This window comes from Dermacentor albipictus, chromosome 6, assembly GCF_038994185.2.
Source record: "Dermacentor albipictus isolate Rhodes 1998 colony chromosome 6, USDA_Dalb.pri_finalv2, whole genome shotgun sequence".
NCBI lineage: Eukaryota > Metazoa > Arthropoda > Arachnida > Ixodida > Ixodidae > Dermacentor > Dermacentor albipictus.
This window is the reverse complement of record NC_091826.1, coordinates 103,250,889-103,277,250: the sequence shown is the minus strand read 5'-3', so window position 1 is coordinate 103,277,250 and position 26,362 is coordinate 103,250,889. Positions and strand designations below refer to the sequence as shown.

Sequence of the window (26,362 nt, the reverse complement as noted above, 5' to 3'; positions counted from 1 at the left end):
GAACACATCTCTAGAACGGAAGGGACCTTAGTTTCTTTAGCATTACTGTTTTTTATGTTTACATCACGTCGCCATCACTTGCCGACTTACGAACATCACAATTTACTGTTGCTGTTAGCTTCAAAGGATTTCTTCTGGGCTTTGGTGCTTTTGCTTTCGATAGGTGCACAGGAATGTTGGAAAAATAAGTTACTCTGCACCCACATTAAGCGTCCACCTGCCACGGGGAATCTTAACAATGCTGCCTTTACCGATGTGCTAGTAGAAAGTTATAAAGTCCTCGGCACGTTAAGTGCTGCCGACTGCACGTTTTCTCTTGAGAAGCATATCCACTTTGGCAGCCCAGCGCGCTGCATGTTACCACACAGACTCTTTGTCAAACTTGGCTTACTACACAATACACGTGATCTCCAAGTCACATACCTATATTCCAATTTATAGATAAACGATAGCACCAAAGGAACTTTTTCGGAGTGCACGCCGGCGACAGACAGCCAAGACAAACACCAAGAAAAGCACTGAACGTACCCGCCGACAGCCGGCGGCTCGATACCAACGCGACGCCAGCGCCTTCTCTGTTGGTATAGACGAGTTGGAGCCGCCTCCGAAGCAGACTTATCCAACTGACCTAAACTACCAACGTTGGGTGCGGCTGGTATTTGTATTTGCACCGGTATTTGGAGTTTCTGGCGTGGACAAAGCGCAGTAGCAGCTGTGAAGCAACAAAAGCAAAGATGTGGCTCGGCGCCGTATTGGCCGGTTGCCTTTGCTCAAAAAGATCGCCTTCCCGTGATGCTTGTGGCAGAAAGGAAGTTCCACGTCCACTCCCAGGGTTCTACAAGGAAAAGTAAATACCCAAGAAAGTGAACGAGGAAATAACGCCGCGGTAGTTGAATTCGAAGAGCATCGCACGCGAAATGCGAAGGTTGTAGGATCGTCCCCCACCTGCAGCAACTAGATTTTTTATCCATCTTCATTTCCATTAATTTATCGTTTCTTTAATTTATTTATTAAGCACTAGTCATTTTCCCTGTGATGTCCTTGGTGTCAGTGTTTGTTGGCTTCTTATGATATGCGCACACAAATGTTATTCGAGAAAAAGTGCGATGTTATCAGGTGTTATTTCGTCACAGAAACGTGGAACGAAATTATGGGCAGGTGTACGTATGTGGTGGTTCCCAGGGAAATGTGCTGGCAGGGCTGATAATTTGACAATAGAAATTGCGCAACCAGTTTCTATATGAGGTTCTGACTTCCGTATGTAACAGAGTTGCATTTTTCCTTTCCGGTTATTTGAGGAGAGCAATGGTAACCCTTAGGTGACTTTTTTTTTTTTTGCAGAGGATGGCATCGACCGGCTCCTCGCCAGATGCATGCGAGCCATTCGAAAGTCGCGCAGACAAGAACGACGGCTCTGCAGTGCCCTGCAGACAAATCAGCCGGTGCCAGGGCAGATCATTCACGAAACGCAGAACCGGCGCAACTGGCTGCTAGCTCGCTGCAGCGCGCTGCTAGCCTTCCAAGGTGAGTTACATGTTCAGGAGTAATTTGTATGAAATTTGTATAATGCACAGCAGAAAACGTCACCCCAAAATATTACATTTCGAACATTTTTCCGGCCACGTATGTATAACCTTTTTAATGAGACCTTGAAATGATATTTCTTTATTGTGCACAAGGATATGCGTTCTGAACATTTGATCTTAGCCTGCATACACGTTCAGTGAGAACACCGTAAGAATAGGATAGGTGGCTGAACGAAGGCCGTCCAGGCGGAAAAATAGGTTGTGCTTGTATTGCGTAGCGCTCGGCAGATGGCGCCACAGACACAAGGGTCTTGGTTTTAAAGCAGAAAAGCAGGGCGAGAGTTATTACGGATGTGAAAAGCGTCATAAAACGTTATTCGTATGTTATTCCAGCTTGACACGGAAACTTGTTTGGATTGAACGAAGCATACTTTTAACGAGACTAAGCGTGCTCCGATAGCCATGTAGTGCACGCTCTCTTCCATGCCGGTATAGGCGCATGGCACAATGAGGCCAGCGCAACGGTAGTCGGCTACAATACCTACCTCACCAACAGAACTTACCATGATGAGATGCCAAAATCTCCCCGCGAAAACTAGTTTTACGTGTACGGTAACCTCGATAAGCTCGCAGTTAAATTGTAATGCGCTGCAAAACAGGTTTCCAGTGTGGCTATTCGAAGGCCGCATTTTTTAATAACCGAAGTTAAGGGTTCTGGTAGAGGTGGTTGTGATGTTAGTGTACAGGACGGACTAGCCTCTGCTTGTCGGCATTTGCCAATTTGTCAATCATATGGACGACTGTCATTTAAAAGCCAGGGACGCAAAAGCAGTAAAGTTTTGTGAAGATTGACATTTATTTGACAAATACGGAGAGCATGCCATAAACGAAATATTCGTAGAAGCGTTTACGTTCCATAAACCAAGTGGACACTGGCACACATTGCGCACACACGAGGAACTTCATGGCGCCCATCATTTATTTGAGCAAATTAAACGTAGAGTTTTCACTTACTGAAGCTTCAACAGCTTTTGCAGCTCCTGCGACTTATTTTTTGCCTCAGATTTGTGTTTGCAGAACTGCCTCATTCACATGGCTACATATGTGTGTAGCACGCCAGCAATAACTTCTTTTTGTGATTGGCACAGGAGAACTGAAACTTGTACTTATCAAGCATGTGGTCCAATGTTAATTCATCGGCATTTCTGAGAGCCGCATGCTTGTGGAATTCCATCTCCTTTGCATGAAGCAACAGAAAAAGACATCGCTTTGGGTGCAAAAGGCCTCCCCAGGTTTTACACAGAACAAGGCTGCTTTCTGGCTGATGACGAAGTGCTCTTTGTTCCAATAATCCTTCACGGCATTTTGCACATGTTGTGCTTTTCAAGTACTTGCGGCATATAAAACCAGCTGAATAATAAATTATGCAATCTGCAGCTCCGGTGCTTCATGCAAGTTATCGAACACGTGGTCTTCTTCCTCTTCAGCAGCAACTAGGCCGTTTAGCTTCTCTTTGAGTTTCTTCAGTTGTTCTTTTGACTTGACACTGTCCTCAAAAGCACATATAAAAATTTTTGAGTGTAAGTACAGGTGCACCTTGCCGCGATTCATTTTCAACGTGAGTTTCCGAATTTAGGGGATTTAATAAAACTGTAAACTGATACCATGTTGTAAAGCTGCAGAAATGCGGGCACAGATGTGTGGTCATTTTGGCCACCAGCCTGTCTGATAATCCCAAAGAAGCGTACCAACATGCCTTGGTTAAGTTTTCCTGTTAAAACACATTTGAAACCGCACTCCTTTAGCAGGTATCTTTATAGTTCCAGTGTGGACAAAATAGTCACACGAAGGCCCTCAGCGGTTTGCTCGGATAGGCAACTTGCTCTTGAGGTTTTTCCTTTTTCCATTTTATTTGAGCAATGCAACTACGAGGCCAGGACCCTCAAATCTCTGCTGCCAACAGTGATGCTTTCCTTTGGATGGTTTCGGGTGAGAGCATCAAAAAAATTGTTAAACCGTCGGGTGAATTCTGCTGTTCCCTTGACATTTTCGAGCCCTTTTGTGCCTCACTTCGAGTAGAACTGCAAGCCTTTCGCTATACTCCGGCTGAACAACTGAGTGGCCAGCTTCAACCGAATTTTTCGGTCGTTGAAGGGTTGATGTGGAACAGAGCTATTTTGAGGCAAACATGCAAATTTTCCAGCTGTTTAGAGTCCCCCATAAACGGCCTGCCAAAATGTACCCAGCGAACACAATCGCCATTTACGCACAACATTTTCTGTGAAAGTAAACGGTTTCGAACGCATTTCATCAGATGGGGTGCCTCAGAAAACATATATACATTGCGTTTCTCATCAATGGGATGACTGAAGTAGTTCCGGGACTGTTGCAATGCTCCAGTGACACCGAACTCCTTCTTAATTGCACGGTTCACATTTGCGCCAGCACAGGCGACCATGCCGTCTAAGACTTCCGCGTATTCAGGCAAAAGTATTGCAAACACTGCTATAGGCTGAGAGTTGCCAAATGTTGTTGCCAAATGACCCAAAGGGAAATACAAGCCCGTGGTCAGCAAGGTCGTCGCGGGCCGCTGAAGAATCTCCATAATCAGTGAAGCCACTGTATGTCATCGTCTTCGAACGAACTCGAATTTCCTTTCGAATGCGCATATCGTTGAAAACAAGCATTCCATGGCGTTTAAAATTGTCTTTAGTGGGCATCTTCTTCTCAAGGGCTGTGAAAAACCTCTTGTAAAAGCCACACCTGACTCTTATGATGCACAGGTACTTGCACACTGTCGTAACGCAAGGAAGTGGGAGCACCTCATTACCTCGCAGGAACGAGTATGCAGATCGGCTACGTATGTGCAACAGCAAGCACATCAGAAGCCAATCCTCCGCTTACTGCTGCTTGTTTTGTTCGTCAACCTCGCTGCTGCTACATACTCCTTTACCGCAGTCAGCCGAGCACTAGGGAGATCTATTGGTGTAATTTCTCACTCAGTTCTTTTTTTGACATTTTTTGCGTGTGGATATGACCTTCTGCAAGCTCCACCGACTTTTTTTAAAGCTCTTCAGCAGACGATTTTTGGACCTTTTCAGAGCATAATTTGACCGACGCAGTGCTGCAACTTTGTCCTTGCTCTGGTATGAAGTCAACTGACGCGTACCTGCCTGCACATTCTTTCATCTGTTTTTTTTGGTGCATTCGCAGGACGCTTGAAAGGCCAGAACATTTGTGACATACTACAGTAAAAGCTCGTTAATTGGAACCGCAAGGGGAAGCCGCTTCAGTTCGAATTAACGAAATTTAGAACTAACGAAAGTGAAGGAGGGCAACAGTACAGTGCGATTTGGAAGCAGTAGGGCATGTCAGAAATTTGGCGTGTCAGAAAGTGATGGTCTTCAAGTCGAAGCTCTGGGTCCGACTGTGCCACGCCACTGATGTCCACCGAAACGAACGTTAGCCGAGGCTTAACACCACCACAATGAATCGCGACGGCAGATACCCCCTAAGCTGAAAACAGAGGTGTACAACCGATGAAGACTGCTGAGACAAAGACGCTGAAAATGTGAAGGTGGCGAAGGCCCTGATTCGTTTGTTCTTGATTGCAAGTGCGGCTGCGACGTACTTGATTCGCTGTGTTTTGGAGCTTGCCATGCCATCTCCGCACAACATTAGCAGCTGTACAAGATTTGTGAAGCCTCCGAGATTCGCAACGGGCAAGAAGTCTCGGAGGTTACGTAGAACGGAGAGGCGGCAGCCGCCGCTGCCTTCTGGCTGACCCCGCGATCGGTTAGATTTTTTTCCGATTTTGCCTTCTCTCGCCGTTCTTTCCGTTTCGGAGGCAATACAGCCTTGTGTGTAGGCAGTAGGCGCGTTTCTCTGGCCGTGTGCCAGGCGAGCGTAGTTCGAATTATCCGTAATGGAACCTTCTCGCGTTCGAATTAACGGACTTTTTTATACATAGACTTTTGTGGAGCTCGGCCGGACCAAATCGTACAGTTCGAATTATCCATAAATTCGAATTATTGAAGTTCGAATTAACGAGCTTTCACTGTAGTAAGTTCGAGCCACTAGGGTCAAGAACAATAGAGCATCTCTTGTGCCGCCATCTCTGGTTGTTGTCGAGATATGCCCACTTCTTTTTTCAACGTGTCGATACTCCAGAGTGCTCGGTCCACCATTGCACAGTTTCGTCTTATCAACATGCTCAAGGATAGCGTTAACGTCATCCATAGTTGTTAAAAGTACTTTCATACCGCACATCTGCCTTTGAAACTGACCTGCGCATCACGGTTGTTTGCCAGGATATCTTCATGAATTTCAACAATTTTAGTGGTTACCAAGGAAGATGCGGGGCTCATTGGCGATAGGCATGCATCTGACAGTAAACGGCTGTGAGATTTTTTGATGCTCTCCAGCTGGGAGAAGACAACTCTTTTTACTTCTCCAAAGCCGAGCAGGTGGTATCCCCATGAGTTTGACGGAAGGAAAAATCGTGGTAAATCACCGAACAAGCTTGCGAATGCGAGCGTATGCAGATTTTAGGGAGAAGCTAGACCCAGCAGACTGATGTATTTTATGACGTTTGCTCTTCAAACGCATCCATGTCGTGCTCCGGTGCACTCGGCAACGCTTCAAGAGAGCTTCCGTTCATTCCACCACTGTCATTGCTACAAGAGGCTTCTCACTCGTTATGATCTTTTGATGCAGCGCATCGTCTGTTCGACTGCGACCGCGGTTGTGTTACCGCCAGGCGCTTCCTTGTTTTCACCGTTTTCGATAGGTAAGCCGGGCAGTCGGGAAATCTTGTGGGAGCACCATCGTCGCCAGTGATGCCTCTTGCGGAACACTCACCAAGGCGTGCCTTTTGTAGTGCGCTGTCCAGGTCTTGAACACAAGATGAGGCTCCCAAGTGCTTTTCTCCGACGTGATCATTCGGCAGAAGGACTCGATCCTTTCTTGGGATAGCTCGACACCAAAGGTCAATTTCTCTGTACAGCCTTTGTAACCCGTTCTAGAGCGGGGAACAAAATGTTTCCTGCCCATCACAATCGCATGTGCACGCCTGACTCCAGAAAAAGAAACGCCGAGCCGTGTTGAGATAGGAGCGGGCGGCGCTAACACAGCAAACGTAAGCCTGTGACATCGTCATGCCATCTGTCGGAGAGTGACTAAAACATGCACCAGCGTTGGGACACTGCCGCTCCATGCCGCCATTCGGCCAGCTAGCCTATTACACTGTGAGTGATAATAAAAGAACGCCGATGGACTCCTTTTTTTTTTGTGAAAGGTAAACGCATGAAAGAGGTGACGCAGGCAGTCTGGTAGAGCATTTCGTGAAACAGAGCTAGTGAAGGGCAAAATACTTAGTACAGGGTAAAGAGGCACGCAAGAAACGTGTTTGATAGTTTCGTTTTCGAAGATTCCATACCACCATGACCAAGTTTTGCAACATTAGAAGGAACGTGCAGTGCACGTGCCCCCTTACTGCATGTTGTGTTTCCGTGCTGTGCCTGCTCTCTCCTTTAAAAAGCATGTCTATAGCTCCAGCAGATGTATGCGTTAACAATCCAGTTTGTCCATTTAAATATATTGCGGAATGCCAAATCCATAAGGAGAATCCTCTTCTGCATTTGCATCACACAAAGCTTCGCACTAGCGGGCAAAATATGCACATAGCTGCTTATCATACAGACATGCCATCTCGTGATCAGATGTCTGAGCTAAAAACCTGCACAAACAAGAGGGAGAAGTACTTTCCACAGTGCCTTTCAACAGCTATCGGTGATAATGTAGCCGAGCGCTCACTGTTCTAACGAAAGAGGTGTTTAGAAGGGGCTAGAGCCGGTAAACACATTATAGAACATAGATGCCTTTCGTCTTGGTTTAGGTTCTCTTCTGCTACTAAAGAATGAATAGGGACAATACCGTGCTGTGTTGCACCTGAGGAGGTCATTCAAACCTGCAGAGCTAAATTATTCCTCTACGATGCAGCAAGCTCTAGCATTTCAATGAACATTAAAGGATTTGCAACCGTACTTTATTTGCCAGATTTCAACATAATATTTACCACCATGCATCTTGGTCGGTTTTGCACGCAAAACAAGGATATCACTGCCTCCTTCACAGGTCCCATTTTTTCGCAAGAGTGTGATGTTGATGTTATCTACAAATCGGGAGTTTTACTTAGCTCACAAGATTATTTATCAAAAAGGACACGACACCGTTGCACGCAGGATGCTCATCGCTTTCCTAACCTTCCAGATGCTGCCGTACTGGTTTTGTGCTGGTACGTGCCGTACCCCGGAACCCCTTCAGCAAAGCGGATCGCCTTCCCTGAAGCCACCACAACCCTGGGCTACCCGCCCGCCTCTCACCGAAGCCATGAAGACGAGTCCAGTTTTAGCGGCAGAAGCTTCTTTCACCTGGCAACACCCTACGAAGGCGACGTCACCAGTCACATGGTCAAGCCAAGCCGTATTTATTCGGCGTGACAAAGCTGATCAGCTGGGGCACGACACCACTGCACGCAGGATGCTCATCGCTTTTCTAACCTTCCAGATGCTGCCGTACTGGTTTCGTGCTGGTACGTACCGTACCCCGGAACCCCTTCTGCAAACCGGATCGCCTTCCCTGAAGCCACCACAACCTTGGGCTACCCGCCCGCGTCTCGTCACCGAAGCCGTGAAGACGAGTCCAGTTTTAGCAGCAGAAGCTTCTTTCACCTGGCAACACCCCACGAAGGCGACGTCACCAGTTACATGGTCAACCCAAGCCGCATTGAAGCGGCGTGGCAAAGCTTATCAGCTGGGGCACGACACCGTTGCACGCAGGATGCTCATCGCCTTCCTAACCTTCCAGGTTAATCACTTACAAAATACTAAGGAATTTCGTAGCGACAATTGTTGTCTTCGCGGTGTCGTGCCCCTGCGACTTGAAATGGTGTAGAATTGTGCGTCTGTACAATGAAGCTGTTGCCTTTGCGTTTCGGTCCGATCTAATCCTCTTGCTCTCCGGAGATGTTGAACTTAACCCAGGCCCCGACAGAGACACAGTTTCTTCCCTTTCACAGACGATCAAAGAACTAAAAGAAATAATTTCAGAAATAGGTACAAATATAAATGAGCTCAGAGAAACCAACGTTCTCAAAGACAACACAATTGCTGCTCTGACAAAGCGTATTTCTGTGCTAGAAAACGACCATCAGGACGAAGTAATTGCGACTCGACCTAATAATGTCATCAAAGAGATAGCGCTGCTAAAAGCCGAGAGCACTAACACAAACAACAGAATGCGCCGTAATAACTTGCTTTTCCTCGGACTGGAAGACAACGAAAATGAAACATAAAAAGAGTCTGGGAAAAAAATAAAAATTTCTGCGCTAGCAAGCTGGAAATGCATCTAGAGCCAAGCGCTTTTGAATGTGCCCATCGCATAGGCAAATACCGTCCTGAAAGAAAGCGCCCGATAATTATCAAGTTGACTCATTTCAAGTCAAAGGAATACATTCTGGCCTGTGGGCGGAAACTAAAGGCAACAAACTTCGCTATACGTAAAGATTTCGCTCCTGCTACTCCCATCGCACGTTCTTAATGGTTAGGTTTCATACGACCACAAAAATGTGCGTTGAAACTGCACGTAGGCAAGTTGCTCGTCAACAATAAGCGCTATCACTACGACCCTAGTTCTGACAGTGATTGGGACTACGAGTCCATTCATAAAGGCGCATGGAAACAGCACATCCCAAATAACAAGACACGAAAACGTGCAATGACGGACAACGAAGCCTATCACTTCAACCTCATCCCGCAATCGTACCTCATCTTTACCTCTCCTTAACATAGCCTTCACTAACATGCGCAGTTTGCTACCCAAACGAGAACAACTTCGCAGCTTCACTCACGACATCGATGCCGACATCATAGTACTAACTGAAACGTGGCTAAACAGAGACGTAAGAGATAGCGAAATTTTCCCTCCTAATTCCGGCTATGTTCTGCATCGCCATGATCGGAGCAACCGGAGAGGAGGGGTTGTTCTATTAGCTATCAGAAACACCTTTTCATCTTCCCTGATCAGTCGGGATGATAATCTCGAACAATTGTGGACTTGCGCTTACAGCGGTGATGGAAAGACAATTTTTGGCGTGTGCTACAGGCCGCCGGACAGCCATCCGTCATTCTGTGATTCAATCCGTAAAGCACTAACCGACATCACTGACACATTCTCTAACGCACCTATTCACCTCTTTGGCGATTTCAATTACCCTAACATTAACTGGCCTCTGCTTTCTGTAACCAACAGGTCACCGTTATCCGAAGCTAAACAATTTATTTATCTTATGCTTGACTTCAACCTGCATCAGGTGATATCACGTCCTACAAGAGGAGATAACACCCTTGACCTTATGCTCACATCTTGCCCCGATAGCGTAAGGAGCGTTACCACACTACCCGGTCTTAGCGATCACAACCTCATCCATATCTGCATGACAATTAATAGCACTTAAGAAAGTCACCCACAACAAAAATAATAATAGATTACGAAAGGGCGGACTTTGACGCCATAAATAACGAACTCCAAAATTTTTAAAATGATTTTCAGCAGACTTACTTATCAAGAACTGTTGATAGCAACTGGGAACTTCATAAGAATGTATTGCTCAACCTGGAAGCTAGATACATACCAACAGTTCTCGTGAAATCTGACTCTAACAAGAATGGTTTATTAACGACTGAAAGGTTTCCTTGCTAAAAAGGAAAGGGTTTACCGAAAAGCCAAACTTACAAATGACTCAGAAACAAGGGAAAAATATGAAGTGCGCGCTAACCAATATATTCAAGAGCTGACGATAGTCAAAGATAACTTCTTTAATCATGACCTTCTGACGATTCTACGATCAAACCCCAATAAATTCTGGCGCTTACTTTCAGTAAAGACACAATCTAGACAGATTGATCTAACAGATCCGGATGGTAATCTCATTAATTCTGAGACTACCTCAGTTTTCTCCATTGCCAACGACATCAAGATCAACCCTGATGGCATATTTCACTCAAACTAACCACCTCAGCCGGGCGTGATGGAATCAACGCCAAAATACTAGTTAACACCAGTAACATTTCTAGCCAGGTACTACATCTAATATTTACGCAATCCTTAAAGACTGAAAGCTTGCCCGACGACTGGTAGAAGGCCCATGTCGCACCAATCTTCAAGAGTGGCGACCGCTCCCGTGCTATAAATTATCGCCCAATTTCTCTGACCAGCATTTCTTCTAAACTTCTAGAACATATAATCTCATCCAACCTAATGTCTCACCTGGAATCTATCAACTTATTTTACCCTCACCAGCACGGCTTCAGAAAACTATTTTCATGCGAGACCGAACTCGCCGAGTTCACCCATGAAATTCTACATTTCATGGACCTTCATTTGTATATTGATGGCATTTTAGATTTTTATTTATTTATTTCACGTACTTTCAAGGCCCGAAGGTGTTACAGAAAGGAGTGGAGTCAAAACAAGAAGGAATGCAGTAAAAACTACAAACAAGTATTAACAAAAAATTAACAAAAAATATTAACAAAAGGCATTCTGAACGGCGATTTTGAAGTTAGTAGGGACGGTGATGAGTGCGATTGAGGCGGGAAGGCGATTCCAGTCCGTGCTTGTCCTGGGGATGAATGAGTCACTGTACCGGTTAGTACGGCACAATGGCACCCCGATTTTAAGGCTGTGGTCAGTGCGGGCAGAAATATAAGACGGAGGGGCAAGGAGGGTCTCTTTTAAAAGGGGGTTCAAGTGAAAAACTTTGTGAAAAAGGGAGAGACGGGAAGATTTGCGGCCTGACGAAAGATCAGGTAAGCTAAGAGTTCGTTTCATTGAAGAAATACTTGCATAGCGACAATAATTAGATAATATAAAGCGTGCACTGCGGTGTTGAATACTTTCAAGAGTAGAAACTAATGAAGACTGAGTCGGATCCCAAATGGCTGAAGCATACTCCAATTGGGAGCGAACTAAAGTTTTATAAAGAGTTAGCTTCAGGGAAGAAGGGGCAGAGCTAAAATTACGGCGTAAGTAACCAAGCATGCTATTAGCGTTTTTAGTAACATAGTCAATATGCGAGTGCCAAGAAAGGTTATTTGATATGTGAAGGCCGAGATACTTGTAAGAGCTAACTGACGTCACAGGTGCACCATTAATAAAGTAGGTGTGCGTGGCAGTGTTACGAGATATACGCATGGCCTTGCATTTATTTGAATTTACTTGCATGCACCAATTAGAACACCATTCAATTACGCGGTTGAGGTCGTCATGCAGCTCTTGGGAATCTGAAGGATTAGTAATTTAACGGTAAAGAACACAGTCATCCGCGAAAAGCTGTATGGAAGAGGAAAGAACGCAGTTCGAAAGATCGTTAATATATATTAGAAAGAGAAGTGGACCCAGGACTGACCCTTGAGGAACACCTGCTGGTACTTTAGAAAACCGAGAATTACAGTTATTAGTGTTTACAAACTGCGTCCTGTTAGAAAGTTTTTGATCCACTCGAGTACATTGGCGTCCAAGTTAAGTTGAGACTGCTTAAGCAGAAGTAAATCATGGGTCACAGAGTCAAAGGCCTTGGCAAAATCCAGAAATACGCAGTCAATGTCGGTACCTAGATCAAAAATTGCAAAGAGATCATTAGTAAATGTTAAGAGCTGTGTTTCACATGAAAAGAACTTACGGAAACCATGTTGACAGGGGTTGAAAAAGGAGTTTGATTTTAAAAACTCAGCCAAATGTGAATATATTATATGCTCAAGAATTTTACATGAAATGCTTGTTAGTGAGATAGGCCTGTAACTGCTGGGTAAGTGTGTGTTACCTGATTTATGAACTGGAATCACCTTTCCCACGCACCAGTCGTGTGGAAGAACAGACTGCTGTAATGACTGAGTGAAAATGTGCGATAAAATAGCAGCAGAAAATACATTAGTACACTTCAAAATTGTTGAGTTCAGGCAGTCTGGGCCGGCAGAGGAGGACGTTTTTCGATTGTTTATTAGGCAGCTAACACCAACCCAGTCAATGGAGACTGGATCCATGGGCGAAAAACCAGAATTGGATAGAAGCGGTAATCCCCGTGGCATTGTGGTAACATGTGAAGAAAACACATCATTAAATACATTACAGCATTCTTCAGGAGCAACAGGTTGATCATTTGGGTATGTTAATTGGATTATTTTACTTGGAGTACCGTTAACTATGGTCCAGAATTTACGAGGATTAGTTTGCAAGATGGACGGAAGGGTAACAGAATAAAAATGCTGTTTCGCACTAGCGGCGGCTGTGTTGTCACTTTCAGTGAGGTAGTATGCGGACCAAGCAACGTCACTGTATGAAGCTTTTGCGCGACGAAACAACCGCTTTGTTTTTGTTACGTAATCGCTTCAAAAAGGGGTTGAACCAAGGGGACCGTGGCTTGCAAGCGACTGTTCTTTGCGGTACGAAACGTTCGATTAATGAAAATTTATTTTTGAAAATGCACCAGTTTTCTTCAACACAGCACTGAGCGCTGAAATTTTCTTGCATTACTCAAAAGCATTCGACCGCGTTTCCCACAATCACCTGCTTCAAGAACTCGCATCTATTGGGACCCCAAATAGCTTGCTTACCTGGCTTGAACACTTCTTAAAAGGGCGCACATAGTTTACCTCAGCAAATAGCCATAATTCATCTCTTAGCAGCGTAACATCGGGTGTGCCACAGGGTGCTGGTTTATCGCCTCTACTTTTCCTCATCTACATCAATGACTTACCTGCTAACATTAAGAATAAATTACGTCTTTTCGCGGATGACTGTGTCCTATACTCCCCAATCAAAGGCTCGAATGAAATCGCCGCACTACAACGGGATCTCGATTCCATCGCAGTATGGTGCGAGAAATGGTACATGCCGCTTAACCTTACTAAATGCAAAGCTCTGTCATTCACCCGCAACCACAGCTTAACCAGTCACACCTTCCAATAAATTCAGCTTCTATCAATTATGCCCCGTCTTACAAATATCTCGGCGTTCACATGACATCAACACTATCATGGGCAACTCATGTTGACACCATCTTTTCTAATGGTTCACGCACCCTGAGATATTTAAAACGCAACCTGAAAGCCACATCACCAGAAATAAAAAAGCTAGCATATCTAACATTCGTACGTCCTCAGTTAGAATATGCGTCATCTATCTGGTACCCTTCCCAATCATATCTAACCTGTGACATAGAAGCAATACAAAATCGCGCTGCTTGGTTTATATCTTTCAATTACTCTCGTGACACCAGCATAACCGCACAAAGCGTACACTTGAACTACCATCACTTGCTTCCCGCCGGATCATCTCTCGTCTCTGCTTGCTTCACACCTTTTATTACCATCCACACTCCAGGCATTCCCTGTTAAATCCACCAGCATTAACACCCATTACCATTAACACCCATTAACACCCATTAACACCCATTAACACCCATTAACATCCATTAACACCCATTAACACCCATTACCATTAACACCCGATCGTCTGCCATGAACACTTCAATCTTTCCCGATGCTATAACCCATTAGAACCATCTCCCAGAAGATATCGTGTCATGCAATGACCGTGAAACGTTCCGCGAAATGTTGAATAACCACACTGCCTAATTGCCGATACCACCGACCCTTACTCTAACATGATGTTCCTTTTTTTTCACAATTGTCCTTGGCTTGCATTTGTTTATTGTTTCTTTACTGTTCTGTACATTTCTTCTAACATTGTTGCAAGAAATAAAGCCCTCCCTTATGTAATGCCTCCTGGCCTTTAAGGTGAAAATAAATGAAATCAAATCAAATGAATTGCACTATCATCTGGACTATCAACTTCTGGACCTAGCTAATCAGGCATTGGGTGCGCGCGTGCACACACACGCAAACAATTTCTCTAACGCGCTCTTTACCGCAACTATGCGACTTGTTTCCCACACTTCACACACACACTCCTTTCCACTTTGACATTCCTGATGCCAATCCAATAAAATGTACTTGTCGAACATTTAGGCAGTGCTTCTATGCCGACATGCTACAACGAATTCTAACGAAATTATGGTTGGCAACTGCGAAAATTGCGTGCAATTCTATCGCGACAATACATATATCATTCCCTTGCGTGCCTCATTCACGAACTTTAACCTTCTGAACATACCTCATTGTTTTGTAAAAGCTGCCGCGAGAATCTTTTGCAATATCTAATGAAAGTTAGCAGCTAATCTGTCAAGATATCTAGTAGGCAACTTTTAGGATAACGTTAGCAGTGCTTCCATATGGCTACTGTATTTTTAAACTACATATGGAATACGCCTTTAAAACATTATTTACTGTCTTTGTGCTTTTTTTTGTATGGTAGCCCGCTGACACATTACACGTCCCGTGTGACTAACGATGTCCAAACGTACAAGAATTGCATTGTATAGCTCTCTTGCTTTTTATAACACGTTAGAATTGTGGTAGTGTGTAGGTTTACCATGCAGAAAGTTAAATGTTACTGAACGATATTTGCTTTCCTTTCCGATGTGCCAGAATCCGGTGACAGAATTGAATCTTTGCTTTTGTAGAGGGCGCGAACGTTCCTGAAGAGGCGGAGCCGGAGGCCTCTTCCGACGAAGACGAGGCTGCCTTCTGTGAGTGCTTTCAATATTGCAGCGCTGGAACCGCAGTCGTAACTGAATCGTATGCCCTAGTAGCCTGCAGGTTTGATTTGCTGCACAATATGGGTGCAGAAGGAAACTTCATTGCTGTTCGTCAAATTAGGGTATATAGACGTTGTTCACTTCATCGTATCTGGCTGGTTCCTGTCCAGAGCGTAAAGCATGACAGGTTGTTTCAATGTCTAAAGCAAAATGTTTATTAAATTACTACTGCTAGATCATCACAGCCAGCCAACTTTTCATCTGTGCTATGCGGCACCATTAAGGGGTAGAATAACGGTTTCCTTTACATTAATGTACATGAGTTCTCTGTTATGACTACTGTTTGTGCTGCAGTTTTTCATATGATGGTGCATTTAATTCAACTTTGGTGTACCATTGTTCTGATGCAGCAGTTATTTTTATATTTCTCTTTTCCAAAATGCTTGTTGCCATGTGTGACGCTTTACTTGGGTTTATTTATATGAAGTATTTTAAATTTATGTACCTTACACCTCCTTCTTGGGCAGTAAAAAGGCCTGCAGTAGTCGAAATAAGAAGACACACAACGCAGTTTGTGAAGGATGCAAGGAATAATTGCCCATTGAAATCTTGAGGTTTGAAACAATGACGGCCTGCTTTGGGGGACAAAATTGAAATTAATTAGAATTGACAGTTGGGCGACTTTGTGCGACAGCGATGTATACAGAGCTGTTCAATGTCAATTTGGAGTTTCATTCCGGGATCGGGGTGATAAGCCAGTTTTCAAATATTGCGCAGCTGTTGCAAAACATCCCAATAAGGTGGCAATGTAAATTAAGGAGCCATGAATATTCGTCTAACATATGAACGCAATGATAGGGTTGACACAACAAGACCTCTAATATATATGGCATAAGAACAAGCATCAATTGCTGCGCTCAGTGCATTGATACGTCCTTCAGGGCATGCTGCACGTGTCACTACATTGTCGACTTGTTTGTTGTCTTCTTGTTTCAGCAGACTTACGCACAATGTGTCTTTTGTGAACATAATTGAAATTCACTCAGAAAATTAGTGCAGACTTAATCAAGTCAAGGGCCTGCCTCGCGGCACGCTGCCGAATCATCAAAATTATTAGCCTACTCATTCCACACCCACAGCGCCGCATTCGACTCCCCTTGGATGTACTTCATCTGCTTCACGCTTTCCTAGTATTCGTGGATTGATGGACCACAGTACATATGTTTGGAGTGAAGGCGGGGCACGTCTAGACTCACAGCACCGCCATTGTCCCGCCCTCCGTGTATGATGGTCTGTTCTGTTTCATGTTTTAGAGCACAGGCCTCACATTGGCTCCCGTTCCCACATTTCATGTCACCCTCATGCCTCGTCGTCACCGAGGTGATCGTCAGCGCTCTTCTCTAGCTGCTCGCGTTCCTGATGCAATCTGTCGTTCGCAGCACGAGCCTGGCTCTCCCCTTGTCATATAATATAGGTTTCATATATAAATTACTCGAGAGAACTCCGGCGCTAGTGTCAACGGCAGCTGCAGTGGCAGTGGTTGCACCAGCGTGGGAATTATGGGAGGTACATGGATTTGCCTAATTTCGTCCTTTTGGCTTCAAGCGGCTTTGTGGCTTCGTAAGCTCGCCATTTTCAGCAGTGTACTGTGTAATTGGTAGTTAAATAAACATTAACATTGTCTGACAGCAGGATTTGAACACAGTACCTCAATCACAGACGCCGGATATTGAAACCATTAAGCCACAGATGCATGTATCGATAAGCGATGTGAAACAGCCTTACGAAATTATCGCAGGCATGAGTAACCTTAAGACGTTTCGTGAGTTTCGATTTGCCCACTTCGACAAGCTCAACATTTTCAGTTATTGTTGCGATTGTATAGATTGCTATGAAATTTACCACAGTAAGATTTATATAGCGTAACATACGAAGCCACAAAAACTTCTGAATACACAAGCACGAATATGCGACAAATCCACGTACCTCCCATCATCCCCATGGCAGGACGACTGCAGCACCAGAGTTAGCACCAGTATATTGTAGGAAACCCTATGCCCCTTGTCCTCGAAAGCCGGATCACGGGTTCGAACGTATCCTCTCGCTCCATTCCTTCGCGCAGCGCCGTTTGGGTTACTCTCGCTGCTACCCTCCACTCCCGCTTCGCCGTCCCTTCTCCCACTGTCGCGACACGGCAGCGGTGCCGGTGGTGGGCGCGCCTTACCGCTTCGCGCCTGATCCTCGGTTATCCACGCCATGGTCTCTGCGTCGCGTGGCTGTATGGCTCTCTGCCGTGTCTATCGCTTCCCCGTTTGCGGAGCGTGTTCCTCGATGTCATATGTCACCTCTGACAGTGCTTGCGCCTGGCTGTCCTGCCACCTCCACTCTTGCCCTATACGTCCCGTTACCTGGCGCAGTGTCGTTGCGGTGACTCGAAAGACAATTCTAGCGTTTCGTCCTGTTACTTCTACTTCCCACTCGAAACTTGTACGGCCACGTTGAGGCCTGTCTGTCAGTGAAGAGTGCGTGAACTCTACTGGATGCCTGTGTTCTCCGCCCATTTTCTCATGCCAGCTCTTAAGGAAGAATAAATGTTTGCTAATCCCCCTCCCCTCTCCACTACTGTGAACCACTATACGATGGCGCGTTACCAGAGGGGCGACTCGATAGCGGCCGATCGCAGTGTGTGCTACCGAATCCGACACGAAGAACCGCGTACGCTTTGTACTGCGTGTTTTGTATGCATAACGAAGAAGCGCAATGGTCGGCCAATTTCTTTTCTAATATTCACGTGTCCAGTGCACGCTGGAGGAAGGTTTGGAACGAAAGTCGGGAATGTTTAAAGGGACACTAAAGCGAAACAATAAATCAGTTTAGACTAATGGAGCATTGTTTGAGAACCCTGCAGGCAGTTATTTCAAAAAGAATGTTTGATTATTAGATGAGAAAATGAAGATACAAGTATCAGTATATAATGTCGCGCCGAAACCCCAGTGCAGGTATGTCAGCGTGACGTCAGGGATCGCAAAGTATGTTTTTGCATTTGTGCCGCGTCGGCTGAGTAAAGGTTCCCGAAACTTGCCACGCTTAATATTTGGCTCCTTTAGAACACAATGTAGTCAATCTGTACCGCTATATTTAATTAAGAGGCCCTAGAAGATATCATCGAAATCGAAGACGTCATAGCCCCGAGGTGCGGGAAATGAAGTAGGTGTCGCCACCCGTATTTCGTTATTGCGCTCTTTCTGGCTTACCAAACGTCCTATCGTTGTAAGAGTGGTATTTTTGGTGTTGTGGAACGGCAATTTACTGATGCAGAAGAAATCATTTTTCACTTTAGTGTCCCTTTAACGCCTCCTTCACCTCCGCCTCGGGTGGGGCCGATATTGCGCCATCTTCGGGAGCGGCCCTGGTAAGGGGAGTGCTTGACGCCTGCCTCACCTTCGTCGCGGGTCGGCTCGGCACTGCATTATCTTGCACCATCTGCACTATGCATAGACTCACTGCACCGCCATCAATGCCCCTTGCCTGCATCTTCTCTTGTACACCTTCTTCTAATATTCGCAGATTGACGGCATGCTGTTAGGTTTCCAAGTGGGTCGCGGCACCGTCATTTTCTTTCCTTCGCCGCATCTCCTCTGTGTTTTTCTATGCATCCAAGGCACTTTCTAGGAAGGTTTGGAACGACAGTGAGGGAAGCCTACACTGGCAGTTCCACCGTCAACGCCCCTTTCCTGTAAGTCTTCTGGTTCACGCTTTTCTACTATACGCAGATTCACGGGACGCAGTTAGAAGGATTGGAACAAAACTGGGCCGTCTACACTCCCGGCACCGTCGTGGTCCCCCTTCCCCGTATATTCACTGCTTCTTTTTTTCCTAATATTTTCGCATCCACAGCACGCTGAAGAAAGGTTTGGAAGAAAGGCGGTGGAGGTTTAGGCTAACAAAGCAATTTAATGTATCTCCTTTGCGTTTTTCTAGTATTCGCGCATGCACTCAAACGCTTGAGCAGGTTTGGAAGCAAAATGGAGAAATCGAGGCTCCCAGCACCCTAATTAGCACCCTCTCGTGTATGTACTCTGTTTAATATTTTTCTAGTATTTGCTCATCCAGGGCAATGCCGAGGGCTGGTTATGAAGGAAAGTGGCCGGATATTCAAACTCACGGTGTCAGCACTGTTCTAGGTTTTCCTAGTGCTCCCGCATTCATTCCAACGCTGGAGCAGGTTTTTAGAATAAACATAGGCGAAGTCCAGACTCACATCGATGTGTTTGGCTCCGTATCCTTGTACAGTATAACCTTTGTTTGGCATTCTAGTATGCTTCACATTGCATTTACAGCTACATTAGAGCAAATTTGTTATTAATTACTTGGAAGTACAGACTTATGGTGCTGTGCTTCACTCCCCTTTCTTCTATCTCCACTGCTTCGTGTTTTCCCTCTATTCACATATCTTGGCAGGTTTTGAAGGAAAGTGGAGGCAGTCCAGACTTACGTTATCGAATTTGGAGCCTCTACCCTTTATCTTCTCGATTTCGTGTTTTTCTACTATTTGCACATCCATGGCACGCTGGAGGAAGGTGTGGAAGGAAAGTGGCGGAAGTTTAGGCTAATAGCGCAGCGTTTTATACTCTCCTTTACTGTACCTCCTTTGTTTTGCATTTTTCTTGAATGTGCGTATGCACGGTAATGCTCGAGTAGGTTTCGAAGGAAAATGGGGAAGTGAAGACTCTTGGCGCCCCGTTAGACCTCGTTCCCTGTACATATTGTTTAGCATCAATGAGGCCAACATGTTCAAAAGGAAAGTGGGTGATGGCCAGACTCACAGTGCCCGTGCTGTTATAGATTTTTTAGTACTCGTGATTCCCCTGCAACGCAGGAACAGGTTTTTAGAAAAAGAATTGAAGGAAGACCAGAGTCGTCGCGCCGTGTTTGTCTCCCTATCTTTGTATATTATGTTTCGCATTGTTCTACGACTGTTCGCATCTACATTGGAGCAAGTTTGGTAGTAATTTAGGGGAAGTACAGATTAACAGCGCCCTGCTTGAATCCTTTTCTCTCTATCACTTCTGCTTCGCGTTCTTATATTCACGAATCAACGTCATGCTGGAAGCAGGTTTTGAAGGAAAGTTCTAGTCCAGATCTATATGTTGCCGCATTTGAACCCCCTTCCTTTGTATTTCCTCTGATTCATGTTTTTATAATATCCGCGCATCCACTGCACGCTGGGGGAAGCTTTAGAAGGAAAGTGCCAGAAGTTTAGGCTCACAGTGCAGTGTTCTGCGCCCTCCTTCGCTCTATCTCTTTTGTTTTGCATTTTTCTAGGACAGTCTATCCCGCATATATCAAATTATTGCCTATATCGAAGAGTTGAAAAATCCCCTAGGGAATCTCATGCAAAAGTTCGCGTATATAGAACTACCGTGCACCGGCATATCGATGTATCGAACTCCATGATGGTCCACGCCCCCGCAAGTGTGCTTCCCCTCACGAACATCTCGCGATGTTCCCGCGATCACATGCGCGCCGTCCCGCACTGTGAGAAAAGGGCGTGTGGGTAAAATGCACGTGACAAGGGTTGATTGGGTGTGAAAGGGAGCGGGAGGGAGAAACCATTCTGACCGCAGGCACCCGTTTCCTGTGTTTTGGTTGGCTGACACCACTGGCGCAGCGAAAAGAACGAGGTCACTGAGGATATGGTGAGGATACAGAAGGCGCTAGAAGGAAGCAACATGAGGCTTAGTGTCTCATACAATCAAGCGGATACAATAGTAGAGCAGCAGCTTCCAGGTATATTTTATGCGGACGGCATTGTGTTGCTAGCTAACAAGCAAATTGATTTGCAACGTCTGGCTGTTATCTGGGAACAGGAAGGCTGCAATTTAAGTTTGCAATTTAGCGTGAGAAAATGGGGTTTTATGGTATTCAATGAAAACAGTGAACAGCCAGTGGCAATACAGGGCCGGGAAATAGCTCGGATAAAAGAATGTAAATACCTTGGTATATAGATAGACGAAGGCACTAGATATATGGAAAAACAGCAAAAAACATTAGAAGTAAGGGGAAAAAAAATGCAGCCATAATGAAACACAGGTCTATGGGACTGTAGCATGTACGAAGTGTTCCGAAGTATGTGGAAAAGTGTAATGGTTCGAGGACCAACCTTTCGAAATGTAGTTGTTTGCCTGAAATCAGGGGTACAATCGAGACTTGATGGCAACCAAATGTCAGTGGGTCGCTTTGCGTTGGGTTCTCACGGGAAGACTACAAATGAAGCTGTACAGATTGATATGCACTGTACTAGTTTTGAAGTGAGGGAATCTCACAGTAAAAGTGATTATGAGGTATGACTGAGGAATATGAAAGACAATGATTTGGCTGAGAGAGTGTTGAGGTATTTGTTTGTTCAGAAAAAAGCATTGATTCACGGTGGTGGATAAGAGCTAGGAAGGTGATCAGCAAGTATGCAGCCTGTAGAGTGAGCTGCACAGCAAGGAAGAACGTCGAGCGGAAAGTCAGAGAGGCTGATATAATCTATTGCGGGCTAGCAGTTTTAAAGTAAAGCTGCCAAGATTAACTACGTGACCACTGGCCTCCTTTAAGCTTTGGGTTGAGCGAGAGCAGGAGGAAAGTGATCATTTCCGCAATAGATATTAGTGAGACGTGATTGGAGATTAGTGGAAGTAGGGAAACGACAAAAACGCAGACTTACAAAAGCATAGTTCGTAATAGGGCGTCAGAAAATAAGAATATTGGAATGCATCATGTTTTTTTTCTTTCGTTTTTAACTTAGGAAGAACTTCACACACTATAATAGCAACAGCTTGGTGTCCCATCACACCGCCTCGTTCTAAAGGGGACTCGCGTAACATCCATCCATCCAAGCGTAGGCGCAAAAAGAATTTCAAGCGTTGCCATTCCTTGGACCTCGAACCCCCCCGCTCCCCGCTCCCCAATGCCGTATGCCGGGCAGCAGCAGCAGTGGGAAAGCCGAAGGAGGGAAGGATAGCTTTGCAATAATACACGAATGAATGAATTAATCAGAATAAATGCAAATGAAATGTTCTCATTGGCCCCCTTTGGCCTCCTTTCCTCCTGACCTTCTTGGTTCACTGTAACATATGATGGCTTTGTTGGGACTCAAAAAGCGCAGGCTGGCCAGCCACCATACTTCTACTTGAACTTGACCTCAAGTATGGGTCGCTTTAAAAAATGTATAAGGAAAATGCTGTAAGTTTGGCCATGAGAGTGGGCAGCCCTACTGCTAACCTTGCAGAACGCATATTATGGATGAAAGGAGCATTCAATACTTTAAAAAGATCTGATAGTTAATCGAGAAACATTTGAATGCACTATGGATTGCACTTAATCTACGAGCATTTTTTTTTGCTGAATTTATCACGCTGAGGCGTAGAGCTCATTAGGGACGCTTGAAGACATAGCTCAGAAGGGTACATACTGTAACATTATCGATTGCTTGAATAATGGTTTTTTGCAATAGGTGTCACTACCTGACGCTTCAGACTGCATCACGCATAATACACTACCAACTTGCTCTCAATTTAAGCTTCGTGGCACAAACACGCTTCGTGGTTCTTAAACTACGCGATTGATGAACTGAAACAGATGCATAGGTAATTTGGTATATTGGATGTTTGCAACCTATAGATCCTGAAATTTAGGTACACATCATGCATATCTCGCCTCTGACTTTCATCAAATATAGAACTGCTTTTTCATGAAGTTGACCAAGTTGTATGTTGGGCTTGAGGGTACGGCATGATGGGAGCAAAAGGCGTAGGGCACTAGAAACTGGAGAAAAGGACAGACTACATGTGCATCCGGAACACACAGACCTTCTTTGGAAATACGGTAATTCTTGGAAAAGGCGTCAACAAGATGATCAGGCTTATCATTGAGGCATATCGCATCGCCAGCTTTGGTGATGAGATGGCTGGTGAAGAGTTGGAATTCATGTGCCTGGCATGATTTTTTTTCGCAAAACAACCCATACTGTCACGAGTGGTGCTATCTGGGTACTCAGCACATGTTCTTTGCAGCCGAGAGAAGAGTTCTGTGATCCCGCAATTTGTGTGGTCGTGTCCTTCTTTTCCTCGCTTTCTGGTGGGCTACGCCTTTTGCCTCCATCATGCTATTTCATGTAGTTCTTTCATTGTAGCATGGAAAGTTTTTTAGGGGTCTCGTATAAAGCCTATAAAGGGGCAAAAATTTTTATTTCGCCGATTTCTGCTCGCACACTGCAAAATAGTCCGACAAATTGCCGTTCACTGGCAGGACATTTTTGACAAAGTCCATGAATAGGTAATTTTTGTATGACATGAAAACCAGGAAATAACTTTTGTTTTGCGAATAGTAGCGGTGTCTTCATAATTAAACTCTAGAATACCACCACACTTGTAAACAGAATAATATATAACTGCATCTTTGGCGCTGCCATGGGATGTTGAGGCATGATCAGCAAATCCCGCACTATGATAACAGCCATGAATAGTACTTTGTCCAACTGTCATTTCGTAGCATATTCTCTAAGGGACCCTTGTCTGTATACCATTTCTTTTAACCAATTGTTATGAACGAATGACAAACTGAAACTGACCGTCTCATTGTTCGTTTATAGCATATAAATTTGTTAAATGCGGTTGCATGTGTTGCATGATTTTCTTTGAACCAGAACTTTAGTTTAACATGTCTTTGTTGCAGACCCCGCTCTTGCCAACCGCTTGCCAACCGGCAAGCGGTTGGCAAGAGCGGGGTTGGCAAGCAGGTTGAGCGGGTTGGCAAGGATGCCGCCGGTTTTTTTCAAGGAGCTTGCAATATGAAAGCAAAGTGTTGGCTGACGCCGAGATGCAGGTGTCCCTGCGATAATCTCACCTGCGATAAAGATCGGGCCTCAAACCAATTAGCTGATAGAAATAGCTCATATTCGAAAATATTCTGTATGCATCTCTTTATTTGTATTTGAGAATGTTCGACTCGATTTTTAATGGGTTTTACTATTACTTTCGAAGATACCTTATTCGTTGTGCATTTTACATAACCCCTCCCTTCCGATTTCTTTTTCAATAAAACGCGTACTACTTACTATTCAAACAGGATTAAGTTGCTTGCTTTGTTTTTTAAAAAGCATGCTTACTAGGAAGCGACATCATCGAGCAACATGGTGTCTGGCGGTCGTTGACATAAAACAACGTTCTGCATCACTGAGGCAATTTTGCAAAGGCACTCAGGGAAAACCTGGAAAATTCAGGGAATTTGGAAATGTCAACTTGGTAGACACCCTGATAGTAGTTTTGGCTCGCTCGATCACTGCGAAATACATAATGCCTGTTATGCTGTACGTTTGAACTGCTTAGATTTATAACTATGTATACGACGAGATGATTGATACTGGCTCAACCGCACTATAAGCGGGTACAACTGAAGGCCCCTGGCAGTTCACTGCCCCCCACGATGATTACGTTACAGGAGTAAAGCGAAAAAGTTTACCATCACCACCAGTAAAGCGAGAGAGCCAGCTCAATATCCCCACACCGTCCAGTTTTCCAGGGTAAGAGAATGTAAGGCAAGGCGGCGAGCGGAGTCCCCACAGTGGCCCTCCCAGCGAAGCCATCTCAGATTCACCCTTCAGGCTACGTTCACACGAAATAACTTGACAAAATCTGCCCGCCTAAGCGGCGAATTGGGCGGGCATCCAGCCGCCGAGCCCGAGTGGTATTGGACCGATTTCTTTTTTCACGACGGTGAAGCGGGAAGCGGTTCCTCTTAACCGGGAGCTGCAGCAGCATGTAAGCATGCAGTCGTAAAATTTCACATTTTCCGTTCTGCACTGACTATTTTTAGGAAAAGCCAGTAGCTAGAACTATCAGAACTGTCTTCTTTATCATCCAGGGTAGACGAAAGTTAGATGACACGTGCAGTTTCGCGAAATGATAGGTTTGAATACCTCATGGGCAAATGAATAGACATACGTCTGGAAATAGTGTGCTGATCCATTGAAGAGTATACCTACCTGAAGCCAGCCTGTTCCCTTGATTTACTGAAGTGCAGTGTTGCCCTACGTCGGGCTGATGTTGCTGACCCGGCACGACAGCAGGCTTGTGCAGCCGAGCGCAAGCAGCAACTTCGTACCAAGAGTCTGGCAACCTACGAAGCAGTCGTTTAATGAACTGTCGGTATTAATCCAGTGATAACCAGTGCTGCACATTTCAGCTTCACTGGTTAACCATCTGTACGGAGTGCTTGGGCATTGATGTTTTTGTTATAACAAATGATGTGGCTCATAAGCGGACATATGGCTCATAGGTTTGCTAAATAATAATAGTCTTTGTTTGTTTTGCTGCAGATGGACGAGCAACAGGTGGACGCTGAAGCCATCGGTAAGCCACAGTATTTCATGATTCAAAATGTTTTCTGTTCACTAGGACCCTTGGGCTGGCACAGACGCCTGGCCGCAGAAGTGATCGAGGCACCATACCAAAGTAAAATTCTGGAAAGCACCTATAGCAGCTGCACATCTATCACTGGCTCTCTGATCCTAAGTTTACCACCATTTTAAAGTAAAGGTGATTTGGCAGGCTACTGACAATCAGAGCCTTCATTCAGTAACATGGTCAATTCTAAAAAAAAGGCTCACTTATTGTACTGGAGATTGCTATCAATCGGGCAGCCTGTGTGTACAGGCTGCCTGAATTTACACTGAAACTATATTCATGCCCACACAGTTCTGCACGTCACGTGGTTTGCAACCTAGGCACCATGCTCTTTGTAGAGCAGCAGCAGCAGCAGCTGCAAAGAATGCCCTATAAAAACAAAAAGGGGGGGGGGAGCACTCCAGACCAGAGGCCACAAGTACAAGAAGCCCCACTTCACAAAACACCCCAAAGACTACAAATATGGTACCTTTAGAGAAGTCAAGAGAAGGGGAAACTTTGCCGTGTCCTCAACCTTTTCTGCCTTTCTGCTCAGTTTCTGGAGCAGATTTCTTTGTTACCGTTTGATATATTTTGACTTCGTTTGCTTTGTCACTTGGGCTGCAATGCAGGTTGTTGTATTCTCGCTTTCTTATCTTGGTCCTTTATAAATTAAGATATGGTTATTC

At 45.0% G+C, this 26,362-nt stretch overlaps 2 protein-coding genes across 4 annotated transcripts in view; both read left to right on the top strand.

Annotated features, from left to right (window-relative positions):
- Positions 1-26,362, top strand: part of LOC139061313 (uncharacterized) — a 413,371-nt gene that overhangs the window by 278,532 nt on the left and 108,477 nt on the right. The window lies entirely within an intron of this gene.
- The window catches only part of LOC139061315 (uncharacterized), a 134,824-nt gene that overhangs the window by 82,871 nt on the left and 25,591 nt on the right, over positions 1-26,362 (top strand). For all 3 annotated transcript variants that reach the window (XM_070541154.1, XM_070541156.1, XM_070541155.1), the window contains 3 exons: positions 1,342-1,524; positions 15,169-15,234; positions 25,607-25,640. In XM_070541154.1, the coding sequence (XP_070397255.1) occupies positions 1,342-1,524; positions 15,169-15,234; positions 25,607-25,632 (275 nt within the window). In that variant the 3' untranslated portion in view covers positions 25,633-25,640. The remainder of the gene's footprint in view (positions 1-1,341; positions 1,525-15,168; positions 15,235-25,606; positions 25,641-26,362) is intronic.